The 18242-nt window shown below is 39.1% G+C and overlaps 1 protein-coding gene across 1 annotated transcript; it reads right to left on the reverse strand.

Annotated features, from left to right (window-relative positions):
* Window positions 1-13151: 13151 nt before the first annotated feature.
* On the reverse strand, window positions 13152-15062 carry LOC307060877 (ectonucleoside triphosphate diphosphohydrolase 7-like; the record flags this gene model as incomplete). The annotated part of the gene is given in 4 exon segments (XM_079715713.1): window positions 13152-13631; window positions 13635-13968; window positions 13970-14692; window positions 14694-15062. Coding segments are annotated over 4 exon segments (1791 nt in total). The 5' UTR covers window positions 14948-15062.
* Between the last annotated feature and the right edge of the window lie 3180 nt (window positions 15063-18242).

Consider the following 18242-nt stretch of genomic DNA (forward strand, 5'->3'; position numbering starts at 1 on the left):
GATTATGAACTCAACTGTTTTTCCAGTTCCCATTTTGACAAGAAAGGCTTGGTCAGACGACAGCTGGATGCTTTTGATGAGTTTATTCAGATGTCTCTTCAAAGAATTGTGGAAGATGCTCCACCTATAGACATATAGGTGGAAACAGCATGCTAGTAGAGAAGTTGAAGAACCAGTAAAATGGTTATTCTAATAAAGTAACATAAATAAGAGTATTGATTTGAAATTTCAGTCCTTAACTCACCTGGCCTAACAGTTAAAAAAAAAAAAAAAGGGGGGGGCTTCCCTGGTGGCGCAGTGGTTGAGAGTCCGCCTGCCGATGCAGGGGACAGGGGTTCGTGCCCCGGTCCGGGGGGATCCCACATGCCGCGGAGCGGCTGGGCCTGTGAGCCATGGCCGCTGAGCCTGTGTGTCTGGAGCCTGTGCTCCGCAATGGGAGAGGTCACAACAGTGAGAGGTCTGCGTACCGGAAAAAAAAAAAAAAAAAGAAGAGGGTCTGTAGGTGTTTTTAGTAGTGTTCTTCTAGCATCATCAATCAGCTCCTGATTTATTCTTACTAATGGAGAGATGCATTTTTGCAAGTAATGCAAAACCCTAATCCTTATTCAGATAGTAAGTATTTAATAGCCAGTAAGACAGAACTCAGAGATATGATAGACTACTAAAAGAAGCAAGCCAGAAATAGTTACATTGCTTTTTTCTTTCACAGTGTAAGGAATCATAAAAGAAAAAGTATGTGAAGGACTTTTTCCCTTGATTATTTGTTGCATGCAATACATTATCATAACAATAGAAGATATAATAAAGGAAAACCATCAATCATATTAGTTGTTTTAATTTTTCTAAGTTCATTGTAGTCTTTGTTTTCACATATGCATTTTTTTAGCATTGTTAAAATCATAGTAAGGCTATAATTTTATTTAACTTATTTTTTATATAAATTTATTTATTTATTTATTTGTTTTAATTTATTTATTAATTTGTTGCTGCGCGGGGGCTTTCTCTAGTTGCAGTCAGCAGGGGCTACTCTTCGTTACGGTGCACGGGCTTCTCATTCAGGTGGCTTCTGTTGTTGCAGAGCACAGGTTCTAGGCATGTGGGCTTCTGTAGTTGTGGCACGTGGGCTCAGTAGTTGTGGCTCACGGGCTCTAGAGCACAGGCTCAGTAGTTGTGGCACATGGGCTTAGTTGCTCCGCAGCATGTGGGATCTTCCCGGACCAGGGATCAAACCCATGTCCCCTGCATTATCAGGTAGATTCTTAACCACTGCACCAACAGGGAAGTCCCAAGGCTATAATTTTAGAATCTAGTTTTACATGAATGATAATGACTGACCCTAGTTTTTGAGTAGAGAGGCAGCATGATGGGCCTTGAGGGACAGGGAAAACTGAAAAACAAGGGGAAGTAGGGAGAGCCCCAGAAATAGAATTAGACAGAAAGAGAGAATATTACTTCCGGCCAGTTCGGTCCCTCTTTTCTGTAGCTTATCTTGTAAGGGCTGATGTATTATTCTCATTCTGGCTGGAGGTGCTGTACAGACTTCTGCTGTTAAGAACAAAAATAATTGGCACTTCTGGCACTGTGTTGGAAAATGGGCATAAAATGCCTTTTTTATACTTAGAGCATTTTCTCTTCATGGTCTTTGCAAAACAAGAGAGACAACAATATTATAATGTAGCATTTTCAAAGTGCCAGTGTCATAAGTACTTATGGAGGAAGAGATCTCTCAAGCTGGTATATCAGAGCCTAGAGGAAGAGATGGGAGGGACTTTAATTCTGAAGGGCAGGGTAGGACTTGTCTTAGTAGAGAAAAGATACTTAATCATTTCAGCAAAAAAAATACTTGGTATATCAGTATTTGGCTTGGGGATAGATTTTAGGGACTATAACAGTCAGTATATGATTTTTGGTTTGATTTGTTTTTGATAGGTATTAGTGGAAGATAAGATGAAACCAGATTGTCACAGCCTTTGGATGTCATTAGATGTCAAGGGGAATTGTGGAAAGATTGTCAAAGAATGTGCATGAAGCATTATTTTAGAAAGGTTACTTTGGAGATCATGTTTACTTGGCGTGGAGAGAGGCTGGAGTCAGATTAAAATCTTGGTATAGCTTGGGTTTCAGATAATAATGTCCTAGACTAGGGTGATAGTAGAAATGAGTAGTTGGATGGCTGACTTCCCTTTGACTCATTATCACCATCAGTTCTCTATGCTTTTTTCCTACTCCAGTTTGGGAAGCTTGGGTGTCAACAATTTACCTTTAATGGTCTGCTTACTCCCATCTTCTCCTCCTCTGAGAATTGATCTAGAGAGAAATACACTATCCATTTATAATTGGAAAGTTTTCATGGGTCTTGTTTTATTGGACAACAAATAGATATGTTACTGAAAACTTTTTTTTTTTCTGCTAAGGGCTGAGCTATAGTCAGCCAGGGCTAGAAGTATTCAGTCCTTTATGTAGAGTAGTAATTAGGATTTTCTGTATGTTTAATTGAAGAGTTACATTTAGTTTTTCTATGTTCTATTGATGAGATTAGAGTATAGTTCTAATTATCCAAATTTATCTTTTCTTTTTTTTCTGGTAACTGTACTTCTGACCTGAATGAAGGAGAGGGCACATGAAACGTCTGTGTAGATCATTAGTGCAAATCCATTTTAATTGTTTCATATAAATTCAGAGTGTGTGATATGTGTATAGTCTTTACTTGCGATATATTAACTCTTGATAAATGTTACTTTTTGTCTTACACCTTAAGAAAGTGATGAAGTATAAAACTTAATGTCTATGGAATATGGCTGTTGACTTTGGAGAGTACCCATATTAAAGTGGATTGATTTAATCAGTTTATAGAGTTTCTTCTACTCAAAATGTTAATGGTGGTTTAAATGGAATCATCAAAACTTTTATGGAAAAAAATTATTTACCCTCTTCATGTTTTTTGGTTTCATTTTAGCCAAGATATTTGCTAAAGTTTGAACAACTTTACCTCTCCAAGCCCATAAGAGTTGGTGCTGCTTCACCAGTGTTGCCACGTGAAGCCAGATTAAGAAATCTCACGTAAGAAAGAGTTATTCCAGCAGCTGATATTGAAATACAGTTTAGAAAGATGCAATTTTAACCAGTTGAGAGTTTTAACAATTACCTTACTATTAACTTGTGATCTGCTTTTATCTTCTGCTCCAGTGTATAACAGAAACAGTCATTAAAGAAGGTGAAGAACAACTTCAGATGCAGCATCAGAAAACTTTTATTGGTAAAGTTCCAGTTATGTTGCATTCAATTTACTGTCTACTAAATGGCTTAGCAGATCATGATCTTTGTGAGTTAAATGGATGCCTCTTGGATCCTGATGGCTACTTCATTATTAATGGATCAGAAAAGGTATAGTAGCATTATTTTATTTTTATAAATTTATTTTATTTTTACTTTTTTATTATTTTTGGCTGTGTTGGGTCTTCGTTGCTGTGCACAGGCTTTCTCTAGTTGCGGTGAGCGGTGGCTTCTCTTGTTGCGGAGCACGGGCTCTGAAGTGTGCGGGCTTCAGTAGATGTGGCGTGTGGGCTCAGTAGTTGTGGCTCGTGGGCTCTAGAGTGCAGGGTCAGTAGTTGTGGCACACGGGCTTAGTTGCTCCGCGGCATGTGGGATCTTCCTGGGTCAGGGCTCGATCCCATGTCCCCTGCATTGGCAGGTGGATTCTTAACCACTGCACCACCAGGAAAGCCCTAGTAGCATTATTTTTAAAAAATTACACAATTATCATTAAGATTTAAATTATGAAAGTTGAAATTCTGTATTTTCTACAGAATAATCTGAAAGTGGTAGTTGAATTATTTATGGGGGTGAATTTATATAAACCAAAGTTTTATTTAGCTGTATATAATACACACTAGAAATTTGGTCAGTTGTTTAAACTTGTATGTTTCTATGGAGCATTTTTGCAAAATGGAGTTTGTAAAGTTCAAGAATTGATGTTTCAGTGAGCCTGTATGATGAGATTAAATTAAGATGCAGATTTCACTCTTCTTTCTACTTCAAGGACCTTGTGGGTTTTATGGCTGTAACTTTTATTGTCCATATAGGTTCTGATTGGTCAAGAGAAAATGGCAACAAAAACAACCTTTGTGTTTGCCAAAAAGGATTCTAAATACACCTACACAGGAGAGTTTAGATCATGTCTGGAGAATTCTTTTGACCCACTATCTGGGTTAGCATGCTGGCAAGAGGAGGACAGGTATGGACTATTACATGTTATTGTTTGGGTTTATTCCTGTTGTCTAGTTTTGTAAGTTACCAGACTGCATGTTTAGTCAAAAAGTTTTTCTGGAGCATATTATCAGTGTTATATGCTAGGCATTTTATTATTTACTTACTACTGTGTAATAAATCACTCCAGTAGCAACATTTATCATCTTACAGTTTCTGGATGTGGCTTAGTTGGGTCCTTTAGCTAAGCATCTCTCACAAGGCTTCAGTCAAGTTATTTGTCTGGGCTGCAGTCATCATCTTAAGGCTCGTTTGCATGGTTGTTGGCAGGAATCAGTTCCTTGCCGCTTGGCTCCCCTCCATACAGCAACTGATAACGTGGCAGCTCACTTTGGCAGAGACAGTAACTAGGAAAATTTGTAGAGCATAAGGGCAGGATGGAAGTCACCTTTTTTGTTTGTTTGTTTGTTTTTTTCTTTTTTTGGCTGCACCTCGAGGCTTGCAGGATCTTAGTTCCCCAACCAAGGATTGAACCCAGGCCCTGGCAGTGAAAGCGCCGAGTCCTAACCACTGGATTGCCAGGGAATTCCTGGAAATCACCATCTTTTTATACCTTAATCTTGGAAGCAACATCCTATCATTTTTGCCAAGTTCTATCATCGGGCACTATCTTAGTAGCTGCCTACCCTAGGCATGTTGTTTATAATAATGTAATATAATAACAGCTAGCATTTCTTGAATATTTGCTATGTGCCAATTATGTTACTCAGTTTGCTTGATTTAATCTTTACAACTATATTGGGAATTTGTTGTAATCAACTCTTATTTAATTTCATGTACATTTTTTATTAAATTTTTTTGAATAAGGCATATGTGCACATTAAAATAGTTCAAAAAATTACAAAAAAGGGTACACTATAAAAAGTAGTCTTCCTTTGATTCCCAGATTTCTTCCCCAGCGGTAGCTGTTTGTTTGTTTATTTATGGCTGCGTTGGGTGTTCATTGCTGCGCGCAGGGTTTCTCTAGTTGCGGTGAGCGGGGGCTACTCTTGGTTGCAGTGCGTGGGCTTCTTGTTGCTGTGGCTTCTCTTGTTGCAGAGCACAGGCTTCTAGGTGTGCAGGCTTCAGTAGTTGTGGCTCGCGGGCTTTAGAGCACAGGCTCAGTAGCTGTGGCGCATGGGCTTAGTTGCTTCGCAGCATGTGGGATCTTCCCAGACCAGGGCTCGAACCCGTGTCCCCTGCATTGGCAGGCCGATTCTTAACCACTGCGCCACCAAGGAAGTCCCGTGGTAGCTGTTTTTGATAATTTCTCATGAATCCATCCAGAAATAGTCTTAACACAAAATTATAAATGGGAGCATAACATATGCACTGTTTGAAGGTTGCTGGTATCCTTTAAAAATATATTTAGATCAGCAATTGATCATTGTTTTTGAGCTGTGATATTCCATGTGTAGATGTAGCATAATTTTTTGAACCACTTCTCTTTTGATGGACATTTAGGTTTCCAGTCTTGTGCTCTTACAAACAGTTCTGCAGAGTCTAATACCACTTTTCTACGTTTTATAAAGAAGGAGTCTTGAACATTAGAGACGTTTGAGTGCCTGAAGTTAAAATCCCGTGTAGAATAGGTGTTTTAAAGAATTAAAATGGTTTTTACTTGTGAATGGGGGTAGAACGGGGCCCAAGCACAAGGGTTTGGAAAAGATCCCCAGGTGACTGTGATGTGCATTTTTTGTTGATAAGCATTGGCCTGGATTATGGAGGGCAAAAGTAAGAACACAGTATGTTAGAGAGATTATCATGGCAGCTATGGGCAAAATGAATTAATTAGTGGCAGAGAAAGGAAAATCATCCAGATATAGTGATAAGTTTGATATAATATGAGAATGAGTCGATTAAGATTGTATGGTTCTTATGGTTCTTACTCTGAGGTCCTAGATAAAATAGAGAACTTCCAAGAATTGGTTTTTAGAGAGAACCTAGTAAGTTCATTTTTAGACAAAAGATTTTGGGTGGTGCATGATGTAGGCATTCTGCTTTAATGTTTTGCTTATTCAGAAATTTTTTTTTTGACGAAACAAATAATAGACTGAATGGAATAATTGGTATCTAAGTTGAAAGAATGAAATGGCAATTGGAGACATGAGGGCTGACGGTACAGGAAAAAGATCAAGATGAAGATTTGCCTGTCCTTTATGTAAAGTTGTTACTGAACATCCGTGAGATGGGATAAGGTTTCTAAGGAAGGAGGCCTGAAGTAGGAGGAGGAAGACAACAGAAACTTTTATTAGATGGACCATGATAATGTAGGGTTATGGGGCCAAGAGAAGATAGAATTTGATATTGAAGGAAAGAAATTTGATTAAAACTGAGAAACCAGGTGTTGTGTAATGCAGTGTAAGCTAGTAACTTTTATTTCATTTCTGTCTGTGTTGCAATTAAAGGGGGAAAAATTGGAAAAGAGAAGCTTATATTAGAGAGGCTGTTTGTTAATTTTGAAACATTGTTCATATGTGGAGATACCTCACAGACCAACTAAGAGTTAATATTTATTTTTCATTTTGTGCTTAGCTTTTCCCACATTTGTCTATCCATATTCTCTCTTATTTTGCCCTCATTTATTTCTTTCTTCCAAAGTTTTTAATTTTTTTGGTTGGGGGAAAGGACTTGGGGGTCTTTGTTTTGCAGCCAAAGGTCATTTCCAAATACAGCCTTGGGGAATTCTAGAGGATTTTGGCAGACAGAGAGAGTAGATAATGCAAGTTCTCTCAGGTCCAAATGACCAGTCTGTCCATCAAATGAGTAAACCTGTTCCATTGGTTTGAAAAGCAGCCATAGGATGTTCCTTAAAATATGAGAGGCATGCTTCTTTTGAAATACATATAATGAACATGTATATAAAATGGTTCTTACGATGTTTATATATGGCTACGATCTCTGTGTCCTCATATTCTAATGATGTTTTTTTCCTAGGGTGCAAAAAGAGTGCTATTGGTCAGCACATTGTGGCAACCCTACCATATATTAACCCAGACATTTTCATCATTAATTTTTTTAGAGCGTTAGATTTTGTGTCTGACAGAGATATTTCAGAGTATATTATTTATGATTTTGAAGGTCCAGAGATGATGGAAATGGTATTGCACAAGCAAAATGTATTCATAGTATTTTTCATGAGATTTAAAGTTATTGACTGTTGCTAATCCTAAAACACAGTACAAAGCTGCTCTGAAGATCAGTTTAGCTGTTGCAAACCCCATGCTATTTACTGTGTAGTACAAGCCTTCAGCTCTGCCTTGCCTTCTCTCCTGACAATTCTCTGTAAAATAGACATGAAACCTAGAGGCAGCCAGAGTTCATTGACATCAACAAGAAGAAACAGTAGTAAGGAAAACCATAAAAGCATACTAGTCTGGTGCTATTTAGTATAAAGGGAAAAAGAGTAGTTGATACCTTTTTTTAAAAAAAAACTTTTACTTTGAAATCATTTCTAATTTATAGAAAAGTTGCAAATAACTCTCCTATACTCTGCACCCAGAATCACCAGTTGTTACCTTTGCCTCATTTACTTTAGGATTCTATTATCTATATATACAATTTATTTTTTTCTGGACTGCTTGAGAGTAAGTTTCAGGCATTCATGCCCCTTTACTCCTAAATACTTGAGTGTATATTTCCTAAGAACCAGGACATTCACTTACACAATTGTAGTATAATTATCCAAATCAGCACATTTAACTTTGATACAACACTGTTAGCTTCGTGATCTTATTCAGGTTTTTGCCAGTTGTGCTGATCATGTCCTTAATGGCATTTTTTTTTCTGGTTCAGAAATCTAGTCCAGGATCATGTATTGCATGTTGTTTTTATGTCTCTTTAGTCTCTTTTTATCTTCCCTTGTCTTTATTTATTTATTTTTGGCTGCTTTGGGTCTTTGTTGCTGCACGCGGGCTTTCTCTAGTTGCAGCGAGCGGGGGCTACTCTTTGTTACGGTGCATAGGCTTCTTGTTACGATGGCTTCTCTTGTTGCAGAGCACGGGCTCTAGGGGCGTGAGCTTCAGTAGTTGTGGCATGCAGCCTCAGTAGTTGTGGCTCGCGGGCTGTAGAGTGCAGGCTCAGTAGTTGTGGTGCATGGGCTTAGTTGCTCCACAGCATGTGGAATCTTCCCAGACCAGGGCTCAAACCCGTGTCCCCTGCATTGGCAGGCAGATTCTTAACCACTGCGCCACCAGGTAAGTCCCTATCTTCCCTTGTATTTATCTTCAGTGTTTCAGAACACTGAAATTTTTGAAAAGGATAGGCCATTTATTTTGTAGAATATCCTCAATTTGGGCTTTTCCAATATTTCCTCATGATTAGATTCAATTTATGCATTTTTTGGCAGGACAAATACAGAGATCATATTGTGTGCTTCCCAGGGCATCACATCAGGAGTCACAGGGTGTAATTTTGTCCCATTATTGGTAATATTAACTTCACAGTGGCATCTGTTAGATTCTTCCACTGTGAAGTTACTATTTTTGTGGAAAGGTTTGTTGAGTCTAGATAAATATGCATTTCCTTATCAATTTTTTCCATTGATGATCCTTGTCTCAGGAGTAATTGATATTCTTAAAGTTGTCCTGAATTGTCCAGAGTCTTTAAGACTACAGAGAAGCAAGGTAAAATGTAGACCAAACACTAGTCACAGAGTTAGAAAGTGGAGTATATTTTAGTTATTAGAGTATTTATTGATACAGTTACATGACCCAAATGGATTCTGTAAATCCAACAGAGAATGAAACAAACAAATAAAATTCCCCACCCTTGTGGAAGTAACATCCTAGTGGTTGGAGATAGACCATAGACACAACATTTACGTGGTATGTTAGAACTATATGTCCTGTATTTGCCGTCCCTGCTATAAGGGTCAGTTAAGTTACAGGGGTGAATAAGATTATCCAGGGCAGGATGGAAAAAGGAGGGATGGGGACAGTTGAACACTGAGTGGATTATATGTAAAAATATGACTTTGCTTCATTCTAGTATTTGCCAAAAACATGATAGTGGGAGTAACAGAAATGCCCAAACTTTAAAGATTTGCTATTGTTTTCTAGGTATTAAACTGCCTGACTTTTGCATCTACTCTTTCTCACCTGTGTTGTTTAAATCCTTCCATTGGTAGAGATGGCAAGCTAGCAAAACCAAGACAGTTGCATAATACATTGTGGGGAATGGTGTGTCCTGCTGAGACTCCAGAGGTAATGCATTAGAATTTATGTTCAGGATAAAAAGTCTGACAGTAATTATGTAGGGTATAATTATTTTTAGAAGCAAATTTTTATTTAATTATGTAGTGTAGTTTAGACCTAAGATATTATTTATAATTTTGTTCTTAGGAAGTAAGAGTACATCCTGAGATCAAATTGAAGGAAAAATATTTTTGGAAAAGAATTTGGATAGGCATGTTAAATCAGTATGAGTCATACATACTTTATTTATTCCAAGGGCCATGCTCTAGGACTTGTGAAGAATTTAGCTCTGATGGCTTATATTTCAGTTGGATCTCAACCTTCTCCAATTCTGGTATTTTTAGAAGAATGGAGTATGGACGTTTAGAAGAAATTTCTCCTGCAGCTGTTGCTGAGTGTGTATAGATGCAAAAAACTATTGTTAATCTTTAGTTATAGCTTATTATAGGGTTACTAAGTACAAAATGCTTTTGGTGTTGCATTTTAGTGCAATCAAGACTTTTGTTAATGGCTGCTGGGTTGGAATACATAAAGATCCTGAACAACTTATGAACACTCTATGGAAATTGTGGCATCAGGTGGACATCACTATGTTTGAAATAAGAGTCTTTAATTAACTAAGACCATGTGATCTGTGAGATTTCCAAATGAGGTTTAAGACTAGTGAAAGTTATCTTTGCATTGGTATCTTTCTTGAACCGGTTTCCTTTGAATTGTAAAGTATATTGTCAAAATTATCGTTGATGTTTTGAGCTAAATTTAATTATAAGGTATTCCTTGCTTTAATGCCTTAGATATATGCATCTATATGCATTGAGAATCTTTTTGTAAAGCTGACAACAGTGCTTTTAAAAAGGGAATGAGCATCTCTGATTTCTCCTTTGTCTGATTCCAGAGATTCATTCATGAAATGTGATACACCTCTATTAGATCTTCTTATGTTTAGAGGCTGTTGAAGTACTCTGGGATTAGGATGAATTTTTTTTAATCATTAAAATAGAGTATGAGTTCTCATAGTCCCTGAAAATAGGGCTTTTGCTTTTAGTGTACTGTATTGAGGGATAGGGCTCAGGCTTTTGATTCTCTCAGATATACACCTTGGGGTCTGTCTAGGTGAAAGTAGGTTTGGAGAGAAATTGTAACACACTTCACCCAGAGCTGGCCTCCTGTCTGCGTAGCAAAGCAGAGAATCGAGGTTTGGCTGCTCCAAAGCAGGCAGACCCTGGGTTTTGACTCGGGTGTATTCCTACCTTGAAGTCAGGAACAGCATGCTTCACCTGAGGGCAGGCAGGGCTAAGAGAAAGCCTAAGAACCAACACTGGCTGTGTTTTTTATGATTGATAACTCATTGTTAATGCCATGTGTTTTTGCTGAGAGCTGCCTTCAGCTTTTCTGTGTTCTCTAGGGTAAAATTGAGTTCTTTATGCTGTTTTAGGCCTCTTTACCTTTCCGTGGGCCCATTCCCTCAACCTGGAATGCCCTGTCACCCATGCCTCCTCAAAAATGGGTAATAGGGAAAAGGGTGCTTATTACTTTTTTCAGGTAAATCTCACTTATTCTTCAAAACTTACATTAACTCTCATCTCCTTCAGGATACCTTACCTGACCCCTCAATTTGATTTAGACCAGAGGTTGGCAAACATTTTCTGTTAAGGGTCAGATATTAAATATTTTAGTCTTTGTTTACCTTACCTGTTGTGTGTTGAACTCTGTTGTGTAGTGAAAAGCAGCCATAGACAATACGTAAACCAATAAAACTTTATTTACAAAAGCAAATGGCAGATGAGGGCAGATTTGGCCTGCAGGCTGTTCGCTGAGCCCCTGATTTAGATCTATCCTTGTGACTATATATGGCATATTTTCCTTAAATAATTTCTGACAGAATGTGTATACCGGATAGTAACTGTTGATTTATATGCCTGCCTCACTCACTACACTATTCAGTTTTCAGAGGCAGGGAACATGTCTTAATATGACTTTGTATTTTCAGCTCTGAGAATGGTGCCTGACATGCAGTGTCTGACACTGAGTGTGTGTTTGTTGAACCTATAAGTGGATCCTGTGTCCTTGGACTAGGCTCTTTAATCTTCTGTTGGGGAGTGTTGTTGGAATTTTATGAGTGGGAAAATTGTATTTTTCAGGAGTCTAGTAGTTTTCTTTTACTTCATATTTTCTGATAACCAGAGGTCCTCATTTTGTCTGTTTCTGGTAGGGTTTCCTGTCAGTAGTCCTCTCTAGACCTACTAAAGAACACCTGTTTCCTTTGGAACACAAGATACTATTTGGCTTTTGAGGAGACACAGCTCAGTTTATGTCTTCCTGTTAAGACAATAGAGCTATATTCTATTAGCTATATTGTAATATAATATTCTATATTCTATTAGGAATTCTCTAAGGATTGAAGGCAAGCATTTGAGAATGTCACTCATGCTGTTTTTGCTCACAAACAGTGTTTCATCTTAGATTGTTTTCTAAGGACAGGAAGTGGGCTAAGAATGTGGGGCATTTTCTGTTTCTTGACTTCTGACTCTTTGGGAGAACTTGATGTTTCTGATCAACCTTTTATGATTTACTATTTTTTTTCCAGGTTAACAGATTTATGTTTATTCCAAAGTTTGGGATTTGCTTCTTTTCAAATATTCCAAGAGTCAAACTGAGAGAACTTCTGTTTCTCAGAAAAACATTAATAAGAGCTTGGATTTTATTGCCTTTGTCCACTCTCCTGATACTGTTCTTTCCTTCTTTAAAAACAATCCAAATGCATCCCTTCCCAAAATACATATTGATCTTAGCAGTGAAATAAAGGAACTCTTTTTTTGGGGGATCTTCCCACATAAGGACTCATAAAAATAGGCCTAGAGGACAGTGACCTGAAACCAGACAAATCTAGGTCTCCAATTCCCATCACAGTTTCTCCAACCCTACAAGCACACTTAAGGTTCAAAAAGAAAAATTAATGCCCAAACAGCCTGTGAGGCACATAGACATGGAAAAATTTTCTATCCTGGTCTTACCAGGCATCAGATAAAATATTGTTAAAATCGTCAATGGACCATTCATTTAGAAAGGGTTCTAACCTTTTAAAATCACAAACTAACATCAGCAACAGTATGTCAGGGATCTTGGACCACACTCACAATGGCTTCTTTGTCGAGTAAGCAAAGAAGCTGTGTTATTTTGGTTGCCTGGAAATTCTTATTTGTTCTGCTGAACTGCAAAGATCTTGGATCCCTATTAAAGGCTGTGGATCTCCACATAAGTGATATCTCTGTTACAGAGAAAGAAGGGGCTGCTGCATTTGCTAGAATGTCTTCAGCTTTGAATCAGATGCTCCAAGTTTGGTTTCAACCAGACTTCCAGTGTGCCCAATGCCAAACTTCAAGCTTTAAGCAAGGGGAGAAAAGTCTAGATCCCAGGAGCACACCAAATCACTCAGATAAAGGAGTAGAAGCATGCTTCAATTGGACTAAAGTTGGTTCTCTTTGTTAGCACCAATCTCTCATTTAGTTTTTCATAGACTAAATCACAGCTTCTCTCAGAGAAGAGGACCTGGATATTGAGAATGAATTAAAGTAGGTATTAAAGTAGAAATTTCAAGGCCAAATATCCACAAAGTCAGGCAAAGCAGCATCTGAGGCCAGTACCAGAAAGTGGTGGAATTCAATGGGCAGCAATTCTGAATACTTGAGTTCCCCTAGAACCTGTCCAGCCTCATGGCCCAACCTGTACCCCAATCATGGTCACCACCTCCTCGATCCACAGTAAGGCCAATGGGGTTGAGGCTCGACTTTGTCGGTGGTGAATTCGGCGTAGCTGCAGAAGGTACAGGATGATGGCCAGTAGCACCACCAGGATACAGGCGAAGAAAAGATAGTGGCTGTACACAAAGGAGAGACGGAACCAGCTACCATGGGCCTGTTGGGCACCTTCCTGCCATAGATCCCTGAGTGGTAAGAAGCGTGTTTTATACAAAATGGCTCCCAGTGTCCACTGAACCTCTCGGTCATAGACCAGCTGGGCCGTCTGCAGATTTGGGTAGTCATAGGGAAAGTGGAATCCTTCATGAAGAACTTGGTACATCCAAGCTGACTTAAAACACTGATATTTGAGTCGATGCTCATCTGCGTGTGATGAAAAGAGGCCATTCTTGAATCTCTGAGTGAGTACTGACCAAGCCATGCCACAGTAATCCTAAGCAGCCTTGGCAAATGTTGGCCTGTGGTAGCGGCCACCGATGCGTAACACATCCTCTGTACAGTAAAAGAACTCAGAGAAACTGTAGAACTCGCTGTTGTTGAAGTTAATGGGTGACTGGTAGATGCCATTCAGCGAGGCCTGGCTGGTGCTGGAGCGAGCCAACAGGGGGCTCAGCATGGCCCCACAAGCCACCCAGTCCCCTCTTCCTCGGACATGAAGGACCTGGCTGTTCCTTTCCACCACATCTGTGAGTCCCACAGGCAGGCAGGGATCTAGAAATGGATTGTCGGGACTCAGACCTGTCTTCTGGCCCAGCAACCTGTTTTTGTTAAGTTTCATTCATCACAAGGTCTTCATAGCACTGCCGGGCAAAGTTGCCCCTGAATCCCAGAAAGGTTGTGACATAAACCCTATACACGTGTTCAGTGTGTTGCACATCACAGCCCAGGTTGAACTCGGCCAGCAAGATCTTCGCAGCTTCTTCCTGTTGTGGAGAAAGGACAGAAGTTGAGGTAGGAACTTCATAAGCAATTTGGAGAGAGGCTCCTCCCATATCCAGTATCCCTACTGTCCTTCTGCGTCCTGTTGCCAGTTCCTGGGGAGCCTCGGCATCTGATTCATCCTCATGGTCGAATCTTCCCAAAACAAAGTTGATTCCAATCCATGCATAAACCCCTTCCTGCTTCCCAGAGATCACTTCTGCCTGAGACTGAGAAAAGAGGAAGTCAAACTCCAGAGGTAAATCTTTCACTAGATCAGCCAAGATAGCCAACTGCTTCCTCTCGGAGAGAAGCCTCATGCCTGCTGTGCAGAGGATGTAAAGGGGGGTCTCCTTGTGCTTCCTCACAGGCACACGAGCAGCAGGAAAGCTCAGCAGAGGACAAAGGTAATCGCTGGCATGTTCTGGAGTGTCTGCCATTGCAGAGATTCCTGGCTTGATTTTTTTAACCACTGGTTGGCTATTACGGTCTCTCATCTGTTTGATGTCCAACAAATCATGAGGATTCCCATTATGTCTTGGCCAGAAATAAACAAAAATCCGAGAGCCACTGCTGTCCATAATTTAGATTTGGGTCTTCAGTGTCAGTAGCTTCAAGATCTCCTACTCGAGCCAAATACCTTTCATATTGCCTGTCTCGTGGTAATGAAGCACCCCAATGTCGAAAGTCCATGATTAACATAAGTAAAAGGAGACAGGATATGAAGAAGAGTCCTAGGAATGCCACCCACTGCCGGGGAAATGGGCTCACTGTGGGCACAGTGAAGTACCAGGAGGCTGGGCAGAGGTAGGAAAAACTGATCCTAGCCATGGATTCCCTTCAGTGGTCTCAAGGCCTTTCACCTCCTTTTCCTTTTGCCTTGAGAAGGTGGTCTCCTTATCCCAGTCATCTCCGAAGTCTGCAGCGGGTCGAGCGGCCCGCCGGCTCCCTCAGCTCCGCTCTGCTAGGTCCGGAGGTGCTCCCCACGGCTACTATTGTTTTTAAACTGAGTAATAAGCCAAATCTTTTCCTTTCTTAAATAAACCTGATCTTTTTTAAAATAAAAGTGTCCAGATGTGATTTTACTTTTTTAAAGTACTTTTGTGGAGAAATACCAATCTATTTTTCCATTTCCCAACTAACTGGCAATTCACTTCTTAGTTGACTTCCACGATTATACATTAGATATAGATAATTCACTGGAAATTCTTAATTTGTTTACTTTTTGACTTATACCTTTATATATAGGCACCTCAAAACCTGAAATGTTTTTAACAATTATTATGTCCTATATTGCATATTTTCCCAAAATATTTTTGATATTTTCACGGAATATATTTTCTAGTGCTATCCAGTAGAAATACAATGTGAATAACATATGCAATTAAAAAATTTCTAGACGCCGTATTAAGGTAAAAAGGAAATAGATGGGACTTCCCTTGTGATGCAGTGGTTAAGAATCCGCCTGCCAATGCAGGGGACACAGGTTCAATCCCTGGCCCAGGAAGATCCCACATGCTGCAGAGCAATTAAGCCCATGAGCCACAACTACTGAGCCTGCACTCTAGAGCCCATGTGCCACAACTATTGAAGCCCGTGTGCCTAGAGCCCGTGCTCTGCAACAAGAGAAGCCACTGCAGTGGTAAGCCCGTGCACCCCCAACTAGAGAAAGCCTGCACGCAGCAATGAAAACCCAATGCAGCCAAAAATAAATAAATAAATAAATTTATATTTAAAAAAAGGAAATCGATGAAAGTAATTTTAATAATATTTTTTATTTGACCTGATACATCCAAAATATTATTTCAACATATAATCAATGTAAAAATTAATGAGAATTTTATATTTGTGTGTGTGTGAGATATTGTCTTTGAAGTCCAGTGTGTAATTTATACTAACAACATATTTCAGAATGGCCATATTTCAGGTGCTCAGTAGTGTCATGTAGCTAGTTACTGCTGTATTAGACAGCTAGGCTAGAAGCCATTTGTCTGATAGGCAATTGTGAGAAGTCAGGCTTATAACTGGGAAAGCCTGATCAAGGCAGAGTGATATAGGACTGGATACTGAAAGGTTACAGAGTGAAGTATGTATAATTATCAGAAAGGCAAAATAAGAAATTATCAGATACAACTGACCCTTAAACAACACCGGTTTGAACTGCATAGTTCCACTTATATGTGGATTATTTTCAATAAACATTTTGGAAAATTATTTGGAGATTTGCAACAATTTGAAAAATTCACAGACTAACCATGTAGCCTAGAAATATTGAAAAAAATAAGAAAAAGATATGTCATGAATGTATAAAATATGTATAGATACTAGTCTATTTAATCATTTTCTACCATAAAATATATACAAATCTATTAACAAGAGTTACAATTTATCAAAACTTATGCAAAGACTTATAGATAGTACGTGGCCCATTTGCAGTTGAGAAATATAAACAAACATAAATATGCAGTATTGAATTATAAACTGCATAAAATTAACTATAGTGCATATTGTACTATTATAATAATTAACCTCCTTTTAATATTGTGGTGAGCTCAAGTTTTGTGGGTATCCACTTAAAATGCCATGTGACACTAATCGTCTCCACGTGAGCACTTCATCTTTCCACTAAACTGCTTATCACAGTAAAAAGTGATTTCTTACAGTTCTTGCATATTTTTCTTCGTGTTTAGTGCAATACTGTAAACCTTGAATAACTCCATGGGACTCATTAGAAGTGCCACTAGTGATGCTGGAAGTGCTCCCAGGAAGCAGAGAAAAGTCTTGACATTTCAAGAAAAAGCTGAATTGCTTGATGTATACTGTAGATTGAGATCTGTAGCTGCGGTTGCCAGCCATTTCAGGATAAATGAATCCAGCATAAAGACCATTGTAAAAAAAAAAAAGAAAAGAAAAGAAAAGGAAATACATGAAAGCATCACTACACCTATGGCAGTATGCATGAAAAGGTACTTTTTGTGAAATAACTTTTTATTTTATATTGAATATGTAGCTTTTTTGTAGGTGTAGGATTGCTATAAGAAAGGCATACCTACTAATATGATTTGAGAAAAAGCAGTCATTATATGATGACTTCAAGCAAAAGGAAGGTGAAGGATCTAAAGCTGGAGAATTTAATGCCAGCAAAGGTTGGTTTGATAATTTTAGAAAGAGTTTTGGCTGTAAAAAAAAATGTCAAGATAACAGGAGGATGACCAAGAGGCAGCAGACCAGTTCCCAGGCACGATTAAGAAAATCATTGAGGAGAAACAATAGCAGGCTGAACAGGTTTTTAATGTAGACAAGAGTGCCCTATTCTGGAAAAAAAAAATGCCACTAAGGACATTTACTAGTAAGGAAGGGAAGCGAATACTAGGATTTAAGACAGGAAGGGATAGGCTAACTCTCCTGTTTTGCACAAATGCAGCAGGGGTTTAGGATCAGGACTGCCCTTATCTATAAAGCTGCTAACCCCCCGAGCCTTGAGGGGAAAGATAAACAGCAGATGCCAGTGTTTTGGTTGTACTACAGCAAGGAAGCCTGGACATTGAGAACCCTTTTTCTAGATTGGTTCCATCCATGCTTTGTCCTTGAAGTCAGGAATTACATTGCCAGTAAAGGACTGCCTTTTAAAGTTTATTTGATTTGGACAATACCCCTGGCCACCCAGAACCCCATGAGTTCAACACTGAAGGCACTGAAGTGGTCTTCTTGCCTCCAAACACAACATCTAATTCATTCTCTAGATCAGGGGATCTTAAGGACCTTGATGGCTCATTACACATGGTACTCCATGGAAAAAATTGTCAGTGCTATGGTAGAGAAATACCACTGAAGATGCTGTTGTTATTATAGGAAAAGCTGTGAAGACCATCAAGCCCCAAACAATAAATTCCTGCTGGAGAAAACTGTGTCCAGATGCACACGACTTCCAGAACCAATCAAGGAAATCATGAAAGAGATTGTAGATACGGCAAAAAAGGTTGGCGGTGAAGGGTTTCAAGATAGGGATCTTAGAGAAATTCAAGAGCTAATAGACAGGACTTCCCTGGTGGTCCAGTGGTAAAGAATCCACCTTACAATGCAGGGTTCAATCCCTGGTCAGGGAACTAAGATCCCACATGCCGCG

The sequence above is a fragment of the Hyperoodon ampullatus genome (assembly GCF_949752795.1).
Source record: "Hyperoodon ampullatus genome assembly, chromosome: 1".
NCBI lineage: Eukaryota > Metazoa > Chordata > Mammalia > Artiodactyla > Ziphiidae > Hyperoodon > Hyperoodon ampullatus.